The sequence below is a fragment of the Eumetopias jubatus genome, unplaced genomic scaffold (genome assembly GCF_037043125.1).
Source record: "Eumetopias jubatus isolate StellerSeaLion01/CBP00866 unplaced genomic scaffold, mEumJub1_p1.0 scaffold_4, whole genome shotgun sequence".
NCBI lineage: Eukaryota > Metazoa > Chordata > Mammalia > Carnivora > Otariidae > Eumetopias > Eumetopias jubatus.
The window spans coordinates 68924188-68944504 of NW_028274810.1; the positions used below are offsets into that span (position 1 = coordinate 68924188).

At 44.6% G+C, this 20317-nt stretch overlaps 1 protein-coding gene across 1 annotated transcript in view; it reads left to right on the forward strand.

The window, feature by feature from the left end:
• AGBL4 (AGBL carboxypeptidase 4) overlaps positions 1–20317 on the forward strand; it is a 1510278-nt gene that overhangs the window by 1439808 nt on the left and 50153 nt on the right. Inside the window, exon 10 of the mRNA XM_088022849.1 lies at positions 19031–19183. Within this exon, the coding sequence (XP_087878975.1) occupies positions 19031–19183 (153 nt within the window). The remainder of the gene's footprint in view (positions 1–19030; positions 19184–20317) is intronic.

Genomic DNA, 20317 nt, shown 5'->3' on the forward strand with positions numbered 1-20317 from the left:
GTTTCCTCTGTCTTGTCTCTGTTTACTGGATCTCGTTATCAGTCTCTACCTCTGTCTGACCCGCCTGTCTCTTTGGACCCTCAGCCTCCCCGTATAACCCTAAGCAAGATTCACCACTCTGTGACAAGATCCCTCATCAATAAGATGAGGATCACGATGCCAGCCTCAAAAAGTTGGATTGGGGATTAAGGCTGATATTGCATGTGAAAACTTTTTATATATTACAAAATACCAAATAAATGTGAAGGATTATTGTTACCTACCTATTTCTCTCTCAGATGTTACATTTTGTTTTGGTGTTTTGTTTTTTGTTTTGGTTTGGTTTTTTTTTTTTTTTTTGAACAAACATTCCTTGAGTATCTAGTCTAGGCTGGGCACCAGGCTGTATATCTGGTAAGAGGGGGAATTTACAACAAATCAGAAACAATAACATCCTTCTAGAGGATCAGAGTATAATAGAAGTGCACAAAAAGCTAAAAGAGAAGCCGCCATTACTAACTTGGTGCCTGTCTGTCTGGTTGCCTCTCCATCCACCCAACCATCCATCCGTCCGTCCATCCATCTCTCTGTCTGGCTGTCTGGTTGTGCTTAGATCTGTTTTCACAGTCACTGATTCTGAACTGCCCGAGTCCCATTGGCGCTCACTTGTGACCCCTCCCCCACTCTGGCCCACCATTCCCCATGCAGTGTTGGAGAGCGCTCGTCTATAAAGAGAGGACAATGAACTGCAGCGAGACCAAGGCTCTAGATGACTTGGACGGTGTCTTCTTCTTTATCCATTCATTTGACTTCCAGGACTTTCCTGAGGATCTGAGCTGGTCCCACAGAGACTGGACACTGCCACATTCCATACGTCAAGAAAGCTAGGTTGCAAGCCTTGAGGAACTGATTTCCTTGAATTTTACAGTTTCTGTGACTCATCCCCAGATAGTCCCCAGATAGCCCCCAGGCTGTTCCAAACATCCACATCCTCAACAAAGGCTGTAAAGAGTGCATGGTGACTTTGCCCGGTAAGTTCTTTGCCTCTGAAATGTCCTTTAAGAAGCAGTGTTTTATCCCAGGGAGCAAGTCCTGTTCTGCTGCTTATAGGCTGTGTGGCTACAATCAAGTTACTCAGTCACTCTGGGCCTCAATGTCAGAATCAACAAGATGAAGATAATATTTCCTATTAGGATCATTGTAAGGATGTAGTGATATTAGGTCCAGTGTGGTTAGCACCGGACCTGACTTTTTGTATGCTCATTGAATTGGCTCAGAGTCAAGAGTCATATTTATTTCTCCTTAGTAATGAAATATATTGTCGCTAACCTAAACACCCCGTTTTTGTGGTTTTGTATGTGTGTATGTTTTTTCTGTATATGAAATCAGCCGTGTTTGTGCAAGTGTAATTGTATATGGATTTATGTTCTAAATTCCAATGCACCCACTTATGACTGCTAAGATACTAGAATAGTGCCACTGGATGGAACTTTCTGTGATTATGGTCATATTCTTCTGCACTGTCCATGAACAGTAGCTACCAGCCACATGTGGCCACTGAGCACTCGCAGGGTGGCTGGGGCCGCTGAGGAACTGTTTTTTATAAAAGATTTTATTTATTTGTCAGAGAGAGAGAGGAAGAGCACAATGGGGCAGGGGCAGCAGGCAGAGGGAAAAGCAGACTCCCCGCTGAGCAGGGAGCCCAATACTAGGCTCAATCCCAGGACCCTGGGATCATGACCTGAGCCCAAGGCAGATGCTTAATGACTGAGCCACCCAGGCGCCCCCCGAGGAACTGTTTTTAAAGTTAATTTAGATCAATTTAAATTTCAGTAGTCACATGTTACTGTTGTGTTAGTGCAGCCCTAGAATATTGTTTGTAATATCACCTGAAGTAATTATTATGGGATGAAAAAAAAATCACTGAGCACCTACCGCGTTTCAGGCACCTGGACACACACTAACCCACTTAACCCTCACCAACCCTATGAGAGGAATGGTCGTCACCTCCTGTTTGCTGACAAGGAAAAAGAGACTTGGAGAAGTGAAGTGACTCCTTCCATGTCACACAGCCGGTTCCGGGTTTGAGCCTCGATCTCTAATTCCAAAACTCTTCTCTTTCCATGACCAATGCTCTTGCAGCGCATTGCCCTGTCTCCAGTCTGCGAATGTCAGCAGCACTCCCACTGCCTGGGGCGGGGGCTGGGGGGCGGGGGGGTGCGCTCTGGGGCTGCACCTGGGGGCAGTGGAGCCCTCTGGTGGCTACAAGACCACCTGATCTGGCCCTGCATTCTCTGCATTGCTCCACTCACTCTGCCCCAGGGACACTGGGTACCTTGCTTTTCCAGGCATGCTCCTGCCTCAGGGTCTTCCTGTAGGCACTTACTCCGTCTCACTCCAGGGTGTATGTATAGTTTTCTCTTATTATAAATGAATCACTCCGGCTGCCGGGTCGAGAGCAGATCTGGCTGCTAAGGGAGGGAAGGGGGTGTTGGAGTGGAAACAGGTCAGCTGAGTGGCGACGCTATAGTTCAGAACAACAGCCAATGTCAAAAGCCAAGCCACTGCCTCCTTGCCCAGAGCCTCATGGTTAAGTGTCAGAGCCGGGATGACCTTCAGAACGTTCTTTCCGTCTAGTGAAAGTCCTTGTTGGAAGAATGATAAAACTGAGGCACAGGAGCAAGAAGGTAATTTTCGGAAGGTCGGCCGAGTTCCTAACAAGAGCTTCCATCTGCTGCTATGATCTTTTCTCCGCATTACAAGACCATCATAAAAATAGAGATTTTTCTCTCACCCACCTTCTTGCCTCCATCCCAATCCTGCTTTCATTTTTAGAGACAGCCCCTTTTTCCTTAAAGGCCACCGAATCACCTATAAAGGCAGGAATTCAGTTCTCCCTAAACAAATCAATTTTTACAAAGAATGAGCAAATCTTCCCCCAAAATCTGAGCATGGCCTCCAGAGAATACAGAAATTCATACAAGATGTCTTAGAAGAAGATAGAAAAATCTTATTCCATTTTTTTAGAGACGAAGGAAAAACACACACACACACAAAAGCCCAAACATAATTTTTCTGATGCCTGATAATATTCTTCTCTCATCTCTCATTTCCCCACAACCATTTTGTCTTAGGCTCCGGGAGCCTGTGGGAAGCTGCCATGTGATTTTTATCTCTGTGATTAAAGTGTTACACTTTATTGAGTTCTTTACATCAGCAGCAAAATCTGCAATGCAGGATTTTACATAACACCTCATTTTCTTCCCGCACCATTACTGTTATTAACCTGGTGGCAATAAACAGAAAATACAGCTTTGCTTATGATGTGCTCTTTATTTTTGTTCTAATAGCAAGAAGAAAAATAAAAAGGGAAGGAACCAGAGAGAACAGGGAAGAATTTTTTGCCCACTAAATCCCTTCGATGTCTGACCTTCTCTGTCCGTACTCCACAATAGCAATTCTCCCAGAAGATCAAGGACAGGGATGGTCTCTGCTCAGGAATGTTTTCTTCTCCACCATTAACTCATCCATTTACTCATTCAGTAAGGACTTCCTCAGCACCTACTATGTGCCGGGCACTGTGCTGGGGTTTGGGGGTATGAAGATTTCAGGTCTCGACCAGCACTTGGTCCAATGGGTAAAGTAGGCACGCACCACAATAATGATGAAACCACAAGATGAGGATGATAAAAACGTGGGGCCAGGGCGCCTGGGTGGCTCAGATGGTTAAGCGTCTGCCTTCGGCTCAGGTCATGATCCCAGGGTCCTGGGATCGAGTCCCGCATCGGGCTCCCTGCTCCGTGGGAGCCTGCTTCTCCCTCTGCCTCTCTCTTTCTCTCTCTCTGTCTCTCATGAATAAATAAATAAATAATCTTTAAAAAAAAATGGGGGCTGAATGAAATGCACATGAAAGAGGACATGGTCAAGCATACCCAGATGGGCTAAGGAAGTCTTTACAGAGGAAGAGAAGCTTGTACTGGGCCCCAGAGAATGGCCAGGTAAAGCGAGGCCTCCTCAGCTATGGGAACGGCATAAGGCAACCTTGGAAGGCACAGAAGAGCACATCATGGTCTGGAAGCCATCAGCTGGGCATGGTGAAAGCATCGCAGGAGATGGAGGCAGGTCACAGAGCATCCGATACTCTTATACCGAGATTCCTTCCATGCTTTGTGTGAATTCACGCTCTGGGCTCCCCTAAGACCCGAAAATTAGAGGATCAAGGCAGAATGATGTAGCAGAATAACTTGTACTGTGGACGGAAAATGTAGGCTTTATCCAGGGCTCTGTCACTTCCTCAGTGTAATCTCGAGCGGTGTATTCATCTGTAAAATGGGTATGTGGCAATGAGACAATGACTGTGAACAAGTTGTGTAGTTTGTGTAGTATTTCATGTGTCAAAGGAAGGGATCCACCCTGCAAAACTCCAGATCAGTCAAGAACCAGAGAAGCCACAAACTAATTCTATGGGATTTTAATAAAGGTTTTTCATGTGGATGTAAGTAAAGGAGCCTGCCCTGTTCTGGGCTTTGCCTTCAAACCGAGAGATAATGCCTGCTTAGTCCCCACACCTCCTTGTCCAACCCTTGCTTGACTCTCAGACTGCCCCCTTCCTCCTCGCTGCTCTCTGGCTGAGTGACGTGGTCCATTACAATCAAAATCTTCTGTTCAGAGGGAGTAAAAACCTGTAGCAAAGTAATGGCTTAAGAACATCCTTACCCTCCTCCCATTTAGGGCACCCAAGTGTTTGAATATGTGTATTTAGGTATCTGAATTTTTTAAAAAAATTCTTGTTCTGATTTTACATCCTATAAAAATGCACAATGCTTATCTTTAACTATATTAATAAGGAGCTCCATTTTTATAGGTTACATGGAGAAGTGTGTTTCTTTTACTCAAATAGCCATGCTTAGGGAAAAATCAAGTTCGTATCAAAATGTCATAACCTAAGACCAGAGCATCATCCTCTAACTGGGGACCAGTACCTAGGAGGCAAACACCCAACTCACACTGAGAGGATAATGGCAACACCCATCTCAGGGAATGGCCCCATCTTCCAGCCAGCCATGCAAGCCAGAAACCTGGGAATCTGTCCCAATTTAGGTCCCGTAGCCAGCACTGTCAGTCCTATTTTATAATTTCAAATATGTACTCTTCCTCTTCTCCCCCTCCCTGCCCCTGCTTTAATTGAGAACCGTATCATTTTTCAATCAGTTCCCACTTGGACTATAACAAAAATGCCCTAACTGTTCCACATGCCTTTGAGTCTTATAACCTCTAATTCTTCCTCATCAGAGCCTCCCAAAAAGTCTTTCTAAAAGGCAATACAAACATAATCATGTTATACTTTCATAAAATACTTCTCTATGTTTTCTACTTTATAAGAAAAGTCCTTAGTGGCTTACAGGGCCTTCCATGATGGGTCCAGGAAGCCTCTTCACTCCCCTTTGTCACACACTGCCCCCCCCCCGGTACTCCTCAATCACGCCAAACACCTTATAGGTCCCTTAATGCGCCAGGTGGTTTTGGGTCCTGTGGGTTTTGCTCACACAGCTCCCTTTGTCTAAAATGTCTTTCTTTCTACTGGGGGTTCCATTCCTTATCATCCACTTGGTGAACACCTTCTTGTCTTTTAATACCTTGCTCAACAGCCACCTCCTCTGTGAAGCCTTTCCTGACTATCTAATAAATTGATGGTTCCTTCAGCTGTAGCTTCCCCGTCTCCACATACATCTCTCAAAGCACCCAAATGGCTGAGAGGAGAGAAGGATTGAAGAGAGAGAAGAAAGAACAAGATGAGAGAGGGGGAGAAGGAAGAGGGAGAAGGGACAAAGGAGCAGACACAGGATCTCTGTCTGCACCTTTCTCCACCCCTCCCCCCGTCCCCAGTCACCTACACTGAATAAAGCAGCGAGGAACCATCTTATTTTTCTCCAGGATGTAGTACAGAATTGCAGTATGAATGTTGGCACCCCTGAACACTTCTTTGAAAAACAACGATGCCTACCCTGCCACATGGGAAGGCTGCATTACCGTGGGGAAATGGTTGAACTGCCGTCTTATAGTAGGCTCTCACCACAGGGCCGTACCAAGGAAAAGGAGCAGGTACTCGGGTCTTGAAGGAGATAAGGTGGGAAACTCTGCCAGAATCTGTCCCAAAGGAAGGAGGGGGAAGAAAAGAAAAGCAACAGTGCAAAGCAGAAAGATGAGATGATTGAAAGATGTAAGACTCTCAGGGCCGAAGGGGCCACAGAAAGTGACCAAATCCATTCTCTAAATGGGGAAATTGAAGAGAGGGAAAGAAACTTCTCCAGGGTCACAGAGCAGGTTAGTAGGAGAGCCAAGATGAGTTTCCTGGGAAGAAAAGAACTAAGATTTACTGAGGACTTACCAAACCCCCAGCTCAGTGGTTAGACATATTTTTCTCTCTCTGGATCAGCTAAAAACCTCCTACAGGAGATGTCTCCAAGCATTCAGGCCACACATATTTATTGAGTTCCTAATGTGTTCCTGGGGGTGCCCTAGTTTCATCAGCCTTTGATTTATAATGAAGCAACATTAACTTTTAATTATGAAATTAAAGTGTCCCTCGGCTCTCACAAGCTTACATATTATATCGCCATCTTCTTCTTAGTTTGTCTTTCTGCTCAGACTGGGGCTTTCTGCAGGGAGGTTTGGCTTTTCCACTTGTATCTGTGTCTACTCTTGATGCAGGATTGAGCACCTGGGGTGACCCCCAAGGGCAAGGAGCAAGCAGAGCCTTTGGAGGTAGTGAGATGTAAGTTAGAATCCAGTTGAGGTCCTTTCCTGCTATGAGATCTTGAGAAGCCAGTCTCTGAGATTCTTCTGAGAAACTAAGCTGAGAAACTAACTTCGGTGGATTGTTGAATCGCATGAGCTAACTGGTGTAAGAATGGTTTATTTTTTTTTTTTAAGATTTTATTTATTTACTTGAGAGAGCGAGAGCAAGCGAGAGAGAGAGAGAGAGAGCGCACGCACAAGCAAGCGGGAGGGGGAAGAGGCAGAGGGAGAAGCAGTCTCCCCGCTGAGCAGGAAGCCCAATGGGGGCTTGATCCCAGGACCCCAGGATCATGACCTGAGCCTAAGGCAGACACTTAACCGACTGAGCCACCCAGGCGCCCCTGGTGTGAGAATGGTTTATAAACGCTGCAAATGTGTAAGACGATCGTTATTGTCAGTAGATGTTCTATCGAACAAGGAAGAAATTTACATTTATGTAAGCTGGGTCTCCAAGCCCCCCTCAGCTCGGTGTTCCTCTAGCCCCTGTACTTCTCTTCAAATCTTCTGTTGCACACACAGTTAGCTTTAAAATGTCCATCTTCCTTGCAAGTTTATGAGCTCAAGGAGGTCCATCCTCATGGTGCCAAGCACAGCGCCTCCACATAGCATCACTGTGTGATTGGAATAAGTGTATTCAAAGTGTATAAACTGCCAGACATTTTGCTAGGCACAGAACCAGGTACTTCCTGACAATCCTGTGAGGTTGAGATTATTATCCCCACTTTTGAGTCAAGGAAACTGAGGCTCAGAGAAGGAAAGTAACTTCCATAGGTCCTAAAGCTCACCCATGGCTAAGCTGACACTTGAAGCCAAGTCTACTGAACCCAAAACCACCCTACTCCATGAGTACCCTTCTTCTGTCATCACCGTCATTGTCATGGTCAATGTTGGGTTCATCAGTCACTGCTATGGGGAGCAAGAGACAGATCAGGAGTTCTTTTTTTGCCCTGGGAAGGTCTGTTATGAACCCAGACCTCCTGTGCTGAGCCTCTGGTCTCTCTCCCTTTTTTAGGGCAGAGGTGAAGGAGGAGGTAGCAGTAGGGGAAGGCTCCCTCCTGCCAGGCCAGACCCAGCTCATCCTGGGTCATTAGGAGGAGATGCAGAAATGCCTTTATTTACATGCAGATCTTACTTTTCACTTGGAAGTAGAGGAGGATTACAAGAGACAAATTGGAAGTAGGAAAATGTTTTCACTCCTCATTTTGCTGCTACTGGTGCTTTTTCCCTACACCTAGGCATGACTCTCACAAATTTCCTTTGTCCTGAAGTTTACTCTGCTGAGGCCAAAGAGGCCACAGATGCAGAGACTGGGAAGTTCTGAAGAGCTCAGAGATGAAGAGCTTAGCCCTAAGTCAGAAAGACTCAGGTTTCAATCTCAGCCTTGCCACTTGCAAGATCTTTGCCTCATTTTCTTCCTCTGATTATAACAGTACTTAACTCATAGGATTGTTACTAGAATTATTACAAGACCACACACAGGAAGCACTCAGTAAACGTCAGTTGCTTTTTTAAAAATTTTTTTATTTTTATTTTATTTCATTTATTTTTTTTTAAAGATTTTATTTATTTATTTGAGAGAGAGAATGAGAGATAGAGAGCACGAGAGGGAAGAGGGTCAGAGGGAGAAGCAGACTCCCTGCTGAGCAGGGAGCCCGATGTGGGACTCGATCCTGGGACTCCAGGATCATGACCCGAGCCGAAGGCAGTCGCTTAACCAACTGAGCCACCCAGGCGCCCTTATTTTTATAATTTTTTTATTTTTTTATTTAAATTCAATTAGCCAACATACAGTACATCATTAGTTTCAGATGTAGTGTTCAATAATTCATCGGTTGTGTATAACCCCCAGTGTTCATCACATCACGTGCCGTCCTGAATGCCCATCACCCAGTTACCCCATCCCCCATCCCCCTCCCCTCCAGCAGCCCTCAGTTTGTTTCCCAGAGTTAAGAGTCTCTCATGGTTTGTCTCCCTCTCTGATGACTTCCCATTCAGTTTTCCCTCCCTTCCCCTATGATCCTCTGTGCTGTTTCTTATGTTCCACATATGAGTGAAACCATATGATAATTGTCTTTCTCTGATTGACTTATTTCACTCAGCATAATGTCAGTTGCTTTTGTTGAAGTCCTGGTTAAGAGCATGGACCGCAGAGCCAGACAGGGTGGGTTTTGCCAGTTACCACTATGTCACGTGGGGGTTCCTTTGCAAGTTACTTAAACCTCTCTATTTGTCAGGTTCCTCATTTGTAAATGTTGTTTCCATCTGAGGGGGTTGTGGGAGGAGTAACGAATGGCAGGTGGTAAGCACTAAGTTGTTATTACTGTCTTCCCCATAGTGCCTTGTGTGAAACTCCTTACACCACAGCCCTTCCTCTGCTGATACCTGCTTCATTCATTTATGATTCATTTAGTCACTCAGCAAATATCCCCTGAGCACCTATTGTGTGCTGGGCTCTATGATACACCCTGGGGATACAGAGGTGAACCAGACATGGCCCTAGACCTTATTGGCTTCACAAACAACTCCCTCCTTCTTAAAACCTTTTTTTTTTTTGCTCTAGTTTTCATGAAACCATACTGTCCATTTTTCCTCCTACTCCCTGTTACTCTACAGTCTCCTTCACATCCTCCTCTGCCTAAACTCTCAGCTTTAGAGGGCTCCAGAGACACCTCCGTGCCCACGAGGCCTACCTTCACGCCTCCAGGGCAGCCCTCTCCCCAGGGCTCCAGGGTCGTGTGTGTAACTGCCTACCTGACACGCCCAGACACGCAAACTGCAGAGATCCCTCCCGGATCCCATTTCCCCATCACCATCCCTATTGGTCTCCATCCCAGTCTCCTCTGTTTCTCTTTGTGGCACCACCATCTCTCAGTCACTCAAGTCACAAAGCCCAGATCTATCTTTGATTCTTTCTGCATCCAATCCATGCGCAGGTCCTACGATGATGTGGCCAAAGTATTTCTCAAATTTGCCTTTCTCTTTTCATCATGGCCACCCCACTCTGATTCAAGCTCCTATGATCTCTGGGGAGAACTGTTCAATGGCTTCCACTCACTCATGCCCCTAAAGCCCATTATCTTGACAGGCAAGGGAATCCTTTTACCACATTCCCTGTTAAAATAACTTTTCACTGTACCTAGGATAAGCTCCAAAATTTGACCCCAGGCTGCAAGGCCCTGTGTGAGCTGTACCCCATGAACCTCACCAGGCTCACCTGCCGTGTTTATCACGATCCTGCCAACGAGCCTTCCGTCTGGTCTTTGAAAATGTCACCCTTGTCCTTGCTTCTGGGTCTTTAGTTGCCCAGAATTCTCTTGCCAGCCTCATTGAATGGCTCATTCTTATCATCCTTCCAGGCTCAGCTCACATGTCAGAGGCCTTTCCTGATCACACTATCTAAAGTAGACCCTGTCCCCATTCCCTCCATGATTCACCATCATGTGGCTCCCTTAGTGCATTCCTAGTGTGTATTACAATCTGGGATCACCCGGCTTAGTTGCCATGCCTGGTCTCTCATCCCCATCCACGTGTCAGTTCCTCGAATTCAGGAGGAACTCTGTCCACAGCACCACAGGACCAAACTCTGTTTGGTCCACCCCCCTGGGGTCCTAGAAACAGTAAGTTCATAGCAAGTATTTGTTGAATGAATGAATGAACCAACTGGATAATGAATACTTTAACAGAAGGATATTTTAAAAATCTATGGTAGTCCAGAAAAGAGAACTGCTGTTCCTGAGAGAGTCAAGGAAGGCCTCTTGGACAGGGGGCATGAGGCCTAGCAGTAAAGGATGAGCAAGCTGTGAGCAGGGGGGGAGAGGGATGGGGAGGATAGGCATTTCCACCTGCAGGAATGGCAGGCAAGAAGCGCAGAGTAGAAGGACATGTGTGTGGGGGAAGCTGCAGGTGGTCTGGAAGTTGCAGGTAAGACTGGAGCATAAAATGGAGGAAGGCAGGAGAAAAAGTGCCCATAGCGCATCGCCCCCGGTTCCCTAGGCTAGCTGTCTGGGTTTCCTATGTGGGTGCTCCTCTTCTTGTCCCCATTGATTCATCACATCCTTTGTGACCGGAAGTTGTGTTCAGCCATATCCAGGGCATTCCTGAGCAGAGAAGCCTTAACTGTGCCACTTCAGAGGTCTAGATTATGCATGACATAGGACATTGATTTTGTTTTGTTTATTTCATTTGCTCAGTTGTTTTCAAAGGAAGAGTTCTCAGTTTTTCTGAAAAATGATCCTGCCTTAGGACATGCACCCTGACTTCCATAAACATCTACTTTAACTTTTTCTTCTTCCTTTAGCTTCATATTGTGCTGCTTTCTTTTCTACTTTACCTTAAAAAAAAAAAAAAAACACAGGGAAATATTTTAGTTGATAATAAAAAGATTAGAGTTGGGGCTTTTTCGCCCAAGGCCCATGGGGAGACAGCTTCCTGGGGTACATCTCAGTGGGGGAGCTGTCTGGAAGTTTTTCTCAGGCTCCTTGCTCCTCCCCTTACCCCCTCCAGTGCTCTTTGAGAGTTTGAGTTTGAGAGGCTAAGCCTGCTAGGATCAGTCCCCAGAACTCCTCAGCTCAGAGGTGAAGGAAACTGCGTAGGTTTTGCAATCCTCAGATCAGGGCAGTTGCCTTGCTAGACCGTAAGGCCCTGAGAGCACAGCAGGATGCAGGGCACGGGGTCTTGCAACCAGAGGAACCTGGGCCCCAGCTCTGCCACTTCCTGCACCATAAGGCTGGGCAGGCTACTGGCGCTCTGGAGCTTCAGCCCCCTCTGTAAGGAGGAGGGACAAAGCAGCTCGCCCTCCCGACTGGTGCTTATGCCTGCCTAAGCTTCAGCTTCTTTCTGCTCGCCAAACCTGGGCTCAGCCCCCCTGCCCTGCCTGGGTCAGATCTCCCTTTTTCCTCTGGATCGAACAAGTGATGAACCCTGAAGGGCTGTCCAGATGTGAGGGAGTCAGCCCCACCTCACAGCACCAAACTGGGGTGAAGCATGTAGGGAAAAAAAACAAACCCATTTCCTCCTTGGTGTCTAGGAGGAAGCAAACTCCACACTAAATTATGTTGCAAATATGCCCTAAGGTAATTTTAATTTTATTGGCACTGATTTTAATTTACTCTTTAGGTCCCTGATAGCAGGATAAGCTGTTGGCTGCTTTCAAGGGGACAGCCCTTCATCACTTGGTTTTAATTAAGGTTCTTAAGTTTGGAAGGAAAGAACAGAGATGCTTTCTTTCCCCGTCTAATCTCCGTCCTAAATGGTAATGAAGGGCCCCGCATTAGCAACACACTCCTTGCTCTGACTGGCCACAGAAAGGTACATGGATGGGACGGAGGAGATGATGCTAAGTGAAATAAGTCAAGCAGAGAAAGTCAATTATATGGTTTCACTTATTTGTGGAACATAAGGAACAGCATGGAGGACATTAGGAGAAGGAAGGGAAAAAAGAGGGGGGGAATCAGAGGGGGAGATGAACCATGAGAGACCATGGACTCTGAGAAACAAACAGGGTTTTAGAGGGGAGGGGGGAGGGGGGATGGGTTAGCCCGGTGATGGGTATTAAGGAGGGCACGTACTGCACGGAGCACTGGGTGTTATATGAAAACAATGGATCGTGGATCACCACATCAAAAACTAATGATGTAATGTATGGTGATTAACATAATATAATAAAATTTAAAAAAAAGAAGAAAGGTACCTCATTTGACTGCCAGGGAAAACCTCGGCTGCGTCTGTTTGTTCCTATCATTCACTCATTCTTCCATCGCTTTCTTTCCTCTTCATTCCTCTGCCAAAGCTTGAATGATAACCTACCACACACACCAGGCCTTGCTCTGGTCCTATGGATTTAAAAAATCAACAATGTATGGTCCCTGCCCTGAAAGAACTCACATTTTAATGGGAGATGTGGATAAACAAAGCCTTTATATGCCATGTGGTAAGTGCCATGAGACAGAGGGCTGTGCCTTGAATTATGAGAGCACAGAGGAAGCTGGTACCTCATCCTGAGGAATAAAAGAGGCTATTTGAATTGAGATTTTTTTGTATACTAGTCAGATGAATAATATTAGCTGCTATAACAAGCAATCCCCAGATTTCAGCGGCTTAGTACAGTAAAGGGTTCATCACAGTCCGACCCAGGTCAAGAGGCTTTCCTGGCCATTTTCCTCTCAGTGTTGACTCAGGGACACAGGCTCCTTCCTTCTTATGATACCGTCATTTTTACATGTAGCTTCCATACACAAAAGCAAGAGAGAATGTGGGTGACTGTGTCCGAGTGTTATGGTCAGGCCCAGGAGTGGCAGGTGTCACCACTGCTGATATCCCATCAGACCCCAGCCAAATAGCAAGGGAGAGGGGGTAATGTCTTCCACAGTCCAGGGATAGGGGTTGAGACTGGTGAGCATCCACTCAGTTTCTGCCTTACATGTGAAGCTTGCATCAAAGTTAGCCAGATCAAGAGAAAATGTATTCCAGGGAGAGGAGATATTTATCGTGTGTAAACGTGGAGACAGAAGTCATGAGCATAGCAGGTCTGTGTACTGCAGGTGGTTCCACGGGGTTGGAGTGCCCAGCATCAGACCAGAAAGGGCACGAGCTGAAACTAGATGGGGCAGGGACCAGATCATGGCAGGGCCTTTCAAAATATGTGAAGGGGCTTGCACTCTATCCTGTGAGCAGTCAAGAAATACAGAACAGTTTTAACTAGGGAAGTGACATGATTTGTTTGCATTTAAAAAGATCACTCTAGAGCAGTGAGGAAAGCGGGGAAGAAGCCATTGTAGCTGAACGAGTAAAGATGACAGGACTTGGATCAGACATGGTCCCCATCCTCAAAGAGCTTATAGACACACAGACATACTTAGCCAGATTAGGTGTAGAGCAACAAGTACTGATACCAAGACCCAAACAAGAATCGAACAACCACTTTTAAAAAAAGGCTACTGAGGCAGAGTGAAGAGTTGCCACCTCTCCATGGTCACAGACTGGGTCAACATTAGAACCAGAACTAGAACCCCTGCTCCTGCTTTCTCACTGGGCCCACACAGGTCCATGAAGCCAGGTTAGGTACAAACCATAATAAGGATGTTGTTGGAATTAGTATTTGTGGTCTTCGGGATTCCCTACAAAGTGCAGGGCATGTGTAGTGAAAAAGAAAAAGAACTTAGACCCTATTCAAGTAAATATCCTAGACTGTTTTTAACTCCAGCTCCAGCCCCAAGAACCTCAGAGTGGGAAGGGGTCCTAGAAACTAATCCTTTAATGTTGTTTTGGAAGAACTACCCAATGTGGTTAGACATGAAAAAGAAATTAGACGGAAAACTGGGAGGTGGGCAGGCAGGAGATAGAAGTCCTATGGTGGTAAGTTTACAAACCCCTTTCTTCACTCCTTCTTTCCAGGCATCCTGATCTCCTTGCTGTTCCTGGAACATGCCCAGTGCATGTCACTGTTGCATTTACTTCTCTTTCCACCTGGAAGACTCTTCCAACTGATAGCCTCAAGACTAACTCTCCTCCTCTATTCATGCTGCTGGTTTTCCAGAACCCTCTATTACTTTCTTTTCTTTTATTATGTTAGGTTAATCACCATACATTACATCATTAGTTTTTTCTATTCCACTTCTTTACTTTATTTGTCTCCACGGCACTAATGCCTCCTGACATCTTGTATTTATTAATTGATTTGTTTATTCCCTTTCTCTCCTCATAGAATATAAACTCTTTGAGCTCAGGAACTTTCTGTTATGTTCACAGCTCTATCCTTAGTACCCAGCACACTCCCTGGTGCATAGGGAATGCCTAGAACACTGTCTGACACATCATAGGCACTCAGCGATTATTTGTTGAATAAGCAAATGAAAATCCAAGAAAATCAAATGATAAATTATTACAAATAATAATAGAATTAGTGAAGTATTGGGTACCAATTATTATGTCAAGAACAAGAGCCTTTAGGGGTACCTGGCTGACTCCGTTGGAGGGGCATGCAACTCTTGATCTCAAAGTTGTGAGTTTGAGCCCCATGTTGGGTGTAGAGATTATAAAAAAGTAAATAAACTTTAAAAAAAAAGAACAAGAGCCTTTATATTTAAAGAACCATTAGTTAGAAGAGTTAAGGGAAGAAAACATCACATTTACAGCAGCAAGAAACTGCCTTGGCATCAAAAAGAAACATTCATGGTCTATATGAAAACAAAACCAAAAACTTTTTAAAATTTCCTGCCGTACCCAAGAGAAAATTTGAACAAATGGAAAGTCAAAACATATTCTTGGCTGGGAAGGCTCCAAGTCATAACAGTTGATTCTTCCTATGGTAATACAAAAGTCTAATATGGTTATATTATTGAGAATATTGACAGGGGTTAGGGGAGAAAGAAAATTAAACAAGCTAATTATAAATATCATATAGAAAAATATATAAGACAATACAAGAAAATTTGGGAAAAGAGGCATAATTAGGTGATAATAGCCCTTCAAATATTAAAATGCGTCATAAAACACTAATTTGAAAAGATATGTTCACCCCTATATTTATGGCAGCATTATTTACAATAGCTAACATATGGAAGCAGCCCAAGTATCCGTTGATAAATGAATGGATAAAGATTGGTATAGATATGTATAGCTATAATGGAATATTACTCAGCCATAAAAAGGGATGAGTCTTGGTATTTGTGATAATGTGGGTGGATGGGCCCTAGAGGGCATTATGCTAAATGAAATAAATAAGTCAGATAGAGACAAATACCATATGATCTCCCTTTATATGTGGAATCTAAAAATCAAAACAAACAAGTAAACAAAAAACCAGAAACAGACCCATAAATATAGAGAACAAGCTGGCGGTTGCCAGGGCAGGGTATGAGCAAAATGAGGGAAGGGGAGTTGGAGATACAGGCTTCTAGTTATGGGATGAGTAAGTCACAAGGAGGAAAGGTACGGCATGGGGAATATAGTCAATGGGATTGTAAGAGAGTAGAAATGGTGACAGATGTTAACTACACTTAAAAGTATAAAATGAAACAAGATACATTATAAACTTAACATAATTAAAACTGTGTAGTAATGACACGTGAATAGATAAATGACTAGAACAGAATTAAAAGTCCAAAAACAAACCCAAATACATACAAAAAATGTGTATGGTAAAGATGGCTTTTCAAGTCCGTGGGGAAAAGATGCACAATTTCATAAACAGTGTGGGACAGTAAAGTACAATCCTTATCTCACAACCTAGGTCCCTGTAAATTAAAATTGAAATGGAATATTTAAATGTAAAAAGTGAAATAATAAAAGTAATAGAAGAAACAATGAAGGATTTCGACCCAGAAACCACAAAAGGAAATATTGATAAGTCTGTATAAAAAATTAGCATTTAGAAATTTCTGGATGGAAAAAAGTACTAGTAGAAGTCAAAAAACAATGACAAGCTGAGCAAAAATATTTTTGTACTACACATAAAGACTAACACTCCAGCTTTCAAAATGGGCAGCTGAAATTAACAGACAATTCATAGAAAACAAAATGCAAACAGTTCTTAAATGTATGAAAAGCCTAAACTTAACCAAGTAATAAAAGAGAATTATACTAAGAGAAATTCAGATTAAAACTAATCTTAGGGGTGCCTGGGTGGCTCAGTTGGCTAAGCATCCGACTATTGATCTCAGCTCAGGTCTTGATCTCAGGACCGTGAGTTGAAGCCCCATATTGGGCTCCAATACTGGGTGTGGAACCTACTTAAAAAAAACAAAAAACAACACAAAACAAAAAACTAATCTTAGATATCCTTTTTCACCCTCCCACCAAATTGGCAAATATCAAAAAGTTTCCTTCCACCCGTGTTGTCAAGTTAATTGCAAAAGAGACATTGTAATATTTTGCTAGGAATATAAAGTGGTCTTTCTGAAGAGGTCAGTCTGTGAGTATTGATGGGAATTGCAAATGCACAGGGGACCCAGAAATTCTTCTTGAAATTTAACCTATGTATAATTATCTATGTGTGAAATGCATATATTCAGAGTCAATCACTAAGACATTGTTGGTAACAGGAAAAGGTTGGAAATCACTTAAATGTCTGACAATAGGAGACTGGCTGGATAGTTTATATATGGCTATTAAAAAGAATGAAGTAACTGTTTATGCACTGAGAAAAAATTACCTCCAAGACATGTTAGGAGAAAAAAGCAGATTTGAATAGTGTGTTCCATGTGCCCCCATTTGTGTGTCCTGGGGATGGCGGGGTTGGGTGGGGGATGGATATTTACTTGTTTGTGTTAAAGTATCTCTGGAAGGATGCAGGAGAACCTGATAACATGAGTTGCCTCTGGGGAGTGAAACCAGGTGCCTGGAGGTTCGCAAGGGTGATAGAGAGGTTTCTCCCTATATATCCTTTCCTATCTTTTTGACTTTTGAACCATATAAATCAATCAATATAATTTGCTGGTTATTTAAAGTGAAATCACATTAGGTGCCAGGTGTCAGGATAGGGCAGCAGAAGCCACTCCAGAACGTGTTATCAGAAGAACCAGCAAATCAGCAAGCAGTACCCCCCTTTCCCAGCACAGGGCCAGGCTGAGCCCAACGAGGTCAGAGCAGCTGACTTCCAAGGCCCTCTCCAGCCCATGTCCAGAGATAGAAACTGCAGCTTTTCCTTACACATTTCTTAAGTCATCTCTCTGCCTCCTCCTCTTCGCGGCAGCTCATCAAAAGCTCCGAGGAAAAGACAGACAATTGAAGAAAATAAAATTGCGAAGATGACTTTTATAGGGCTCCTGTTGAATCATTGTGTATTCCACCTCCAAAGCTGAAAATGATGAGTTTAATATCACACAGTGCGGTGCATCTTGTGTCTCTCCAAAGACAGCTTATGCTACCTAGAGAGTTGGGAGCTCGGCAAGACATAATTTTTCACTCCAACTCAGAGGCAAATGAAATGACAGTCATCAGGCCCACATTCTAGAAGCAACACAGTTTTCATTTGGTTTTAACTTCATTTGAAAGGGTCCCAAGGAGGAAGAATCCTTCCAAGCACAGACTTTCTTTCTTTCCTAGGAATACATGCTAGAAAGGGGATGGAAAGGTGGCCAGGTTTTGCCTTGGCCATTTCTAGAGTTGAACCGTTGATGGTGAGAAGTTAACTGTGCCAGGGGTCAGGCGACCAGGGTTTCAGTCTCAGTTATGCCAAGCTAGACAAGTTTCTCTCACACTTGGAGCCTCTGTTACTCTCAGAAAGGATTGTGAGGTATACATTGGGCTGATATATAGGAAGAGAAGGTCAGATCTGAGGGACATTGAAGATCTATGGGCCAAAAACATCCCCGATTCTTGCCAGTACATTCTGGTGTCTGGACAGTCTCTCTGGAGTCATTGGTCCAGTCGTTCTGTGTGCAGCTCCTGAGCGCCCTTCATGTCCAGCCACTGGGCTCTTTACAGACATCTCCCTACCTTCAGGGAACTTGTAGATGGGAATGTTTGCAAATAATACCATATCAGGGTAGGGAATGCTTCAAATATGTGTAAGTAGAGAGCAGAGAAAGACTGGTCAGAATCATCTTTACAGAGTACAAGTACTATTTTTTCCATGCCCAATTTATATATTATTGGGGAGCAGGTGTGGCAACATGAAATGAGGTTAAATAAAAGAATTAATATGTTACATGTAAAACTCCCAGAATTGTGCTTGGCATGCATTAAAATATTCAGTAAATGATAGTAATCATCATTGCAGTGCTTGGTTCCCACTATAACTCTCTGAGGTTGGAATTAAAATAACCCATTTGTCAAATACAAAAGCTGAGACTCTTTGTAGGGCCACGATCTCCCCTAGGCCGCCTCAGCTAGAAATGGCCTAGTCTGGCCCAAACCCCACAAGCAGGTCCAATATAAATACAATTGTGTTACCTGAAGGTATTTCTCATTAATCAGAAAAACAGAGTCTGCTAGTGCCTTTAGTCACGAATGTATCAACTGTTCTGGGTAAGCAACATCTGACTTAACCCAAAAAAACCCTCACCTCTTCAGAACTCTGAAGAGGCCTGCCAAAGGTAGTGCTCTCAGACCCCGAGAGCAGATGGTGTTAAAAGTGAGGGGAAATTGATGTTCACAAGTCTCAACCCTTCCAATTACACTGCAGATGAGTGCTAAATCCACTGACACATAGCCACAGCTCGGAAGGAAGCGTGCACCCCATATTTAACGTCTGGTCCTTTAAGGCAAGCTCTGTGACCCCAGACATCTAATTTGTCATCCTTCCTCTCAACAGAAAACAAGCCTGGAGTTTTATATTGACATCCACGCCCACTCCACCATGATGAATGGCTTCATGTACGGCAACATCTTTGAAGATGAGGAACGATTCCAGAGGCAGGCCATTTTCCCCAAGCTCCTCTGCCAGAATGCTGAGGATTTCTCCTACGTAGGTCAAGAGTTCTCTCTCAGCAGCCCCCACCCAGCTCCCTCCCTTTCCTCTTCACTCAGCTCAGTTGGTTTAACATTCTCAGAACGCCAGCTCCATGCCAAGCTCTGTGTGGGTGATAAAGATAGAGGTGAACAAGCTACGCCCATGTCCTCAAGCAGCTCCTCACCAGTCATGGGGGAGAGTCTTGGAAAAGGCAGCACCTGGTCTTTCTGAGGAGCTGGGATTTGTTCAGTTGATGTGACCCCAGCATTAGCAAGAGAAGGGACTCACCAAGCACCCACCACACGCTGGCCCCTGCCCCGGGGTCTGGGGTCTACTTTCTCCTCATCCAGCTCTTTTAGTAGGAGCCTCACCCCTTGCTGAAGAGGGTCGTGTGCCCACCACGCTCTCCCTCCGTGACCGTTGCTGGGTCTCGATTTCTTTGTCAGTAATTTGTGGGTGATCACGTTCTGCCTTGCCCGCATCATAGCTTCCTGGGGGGACAAAGGTAGTAATAGGTGGAAGAGGAGTTTGCAGACAGTGAAGACCTCAGCAGACCCCAGAGACTGGTTGTTACTACCCACCCCACATGCTGAGGAAGACTCAGCAGTGAGAATAATTTGCAGCGAAAAGCAGTACTGGAAAAGGGCAAGGAGAGAACATAAGGAGGAGAATCAGCGTGTGGTGTGGGGACATGGGAGAGCGTTTTTGCACATTTTCCTTTGTTTTGATACTAAATCTCTGAGGCCTGTTATTTCCATGTGGCCAGAGGGGGAGAGTCCCACAAAGGTCATAGCAATCTCTGAAGTTGATGAGCTGAAAACTTCCCTGCCCATTGCTCCAGGCCTGGACGTTAGTGGAGATGATGAATTTCTCCATGAAGTAAGATGCACTTTGAATCCCAGAAGTTTTGAATGCCAGGCCAGGAAAGGAACTGGCTCAGTCTTCTCTTTGTTCACCCAAGAGACACCTGTGGCCCAGAGAAGTCACTCAGCATTTGGTCGCAGAATCAAAGCAGGTGGCTCCCCATTTGCATCTCTGGGGTAGAAACAGCCATGCTTGTTTCTGTAGGAATCTACGGGATGGCCAGCCCCAGGCTTTTTGAAACCACTGCAGTTTCAGAGCAGACTGTGGTCTTCTGGTCCACATTCC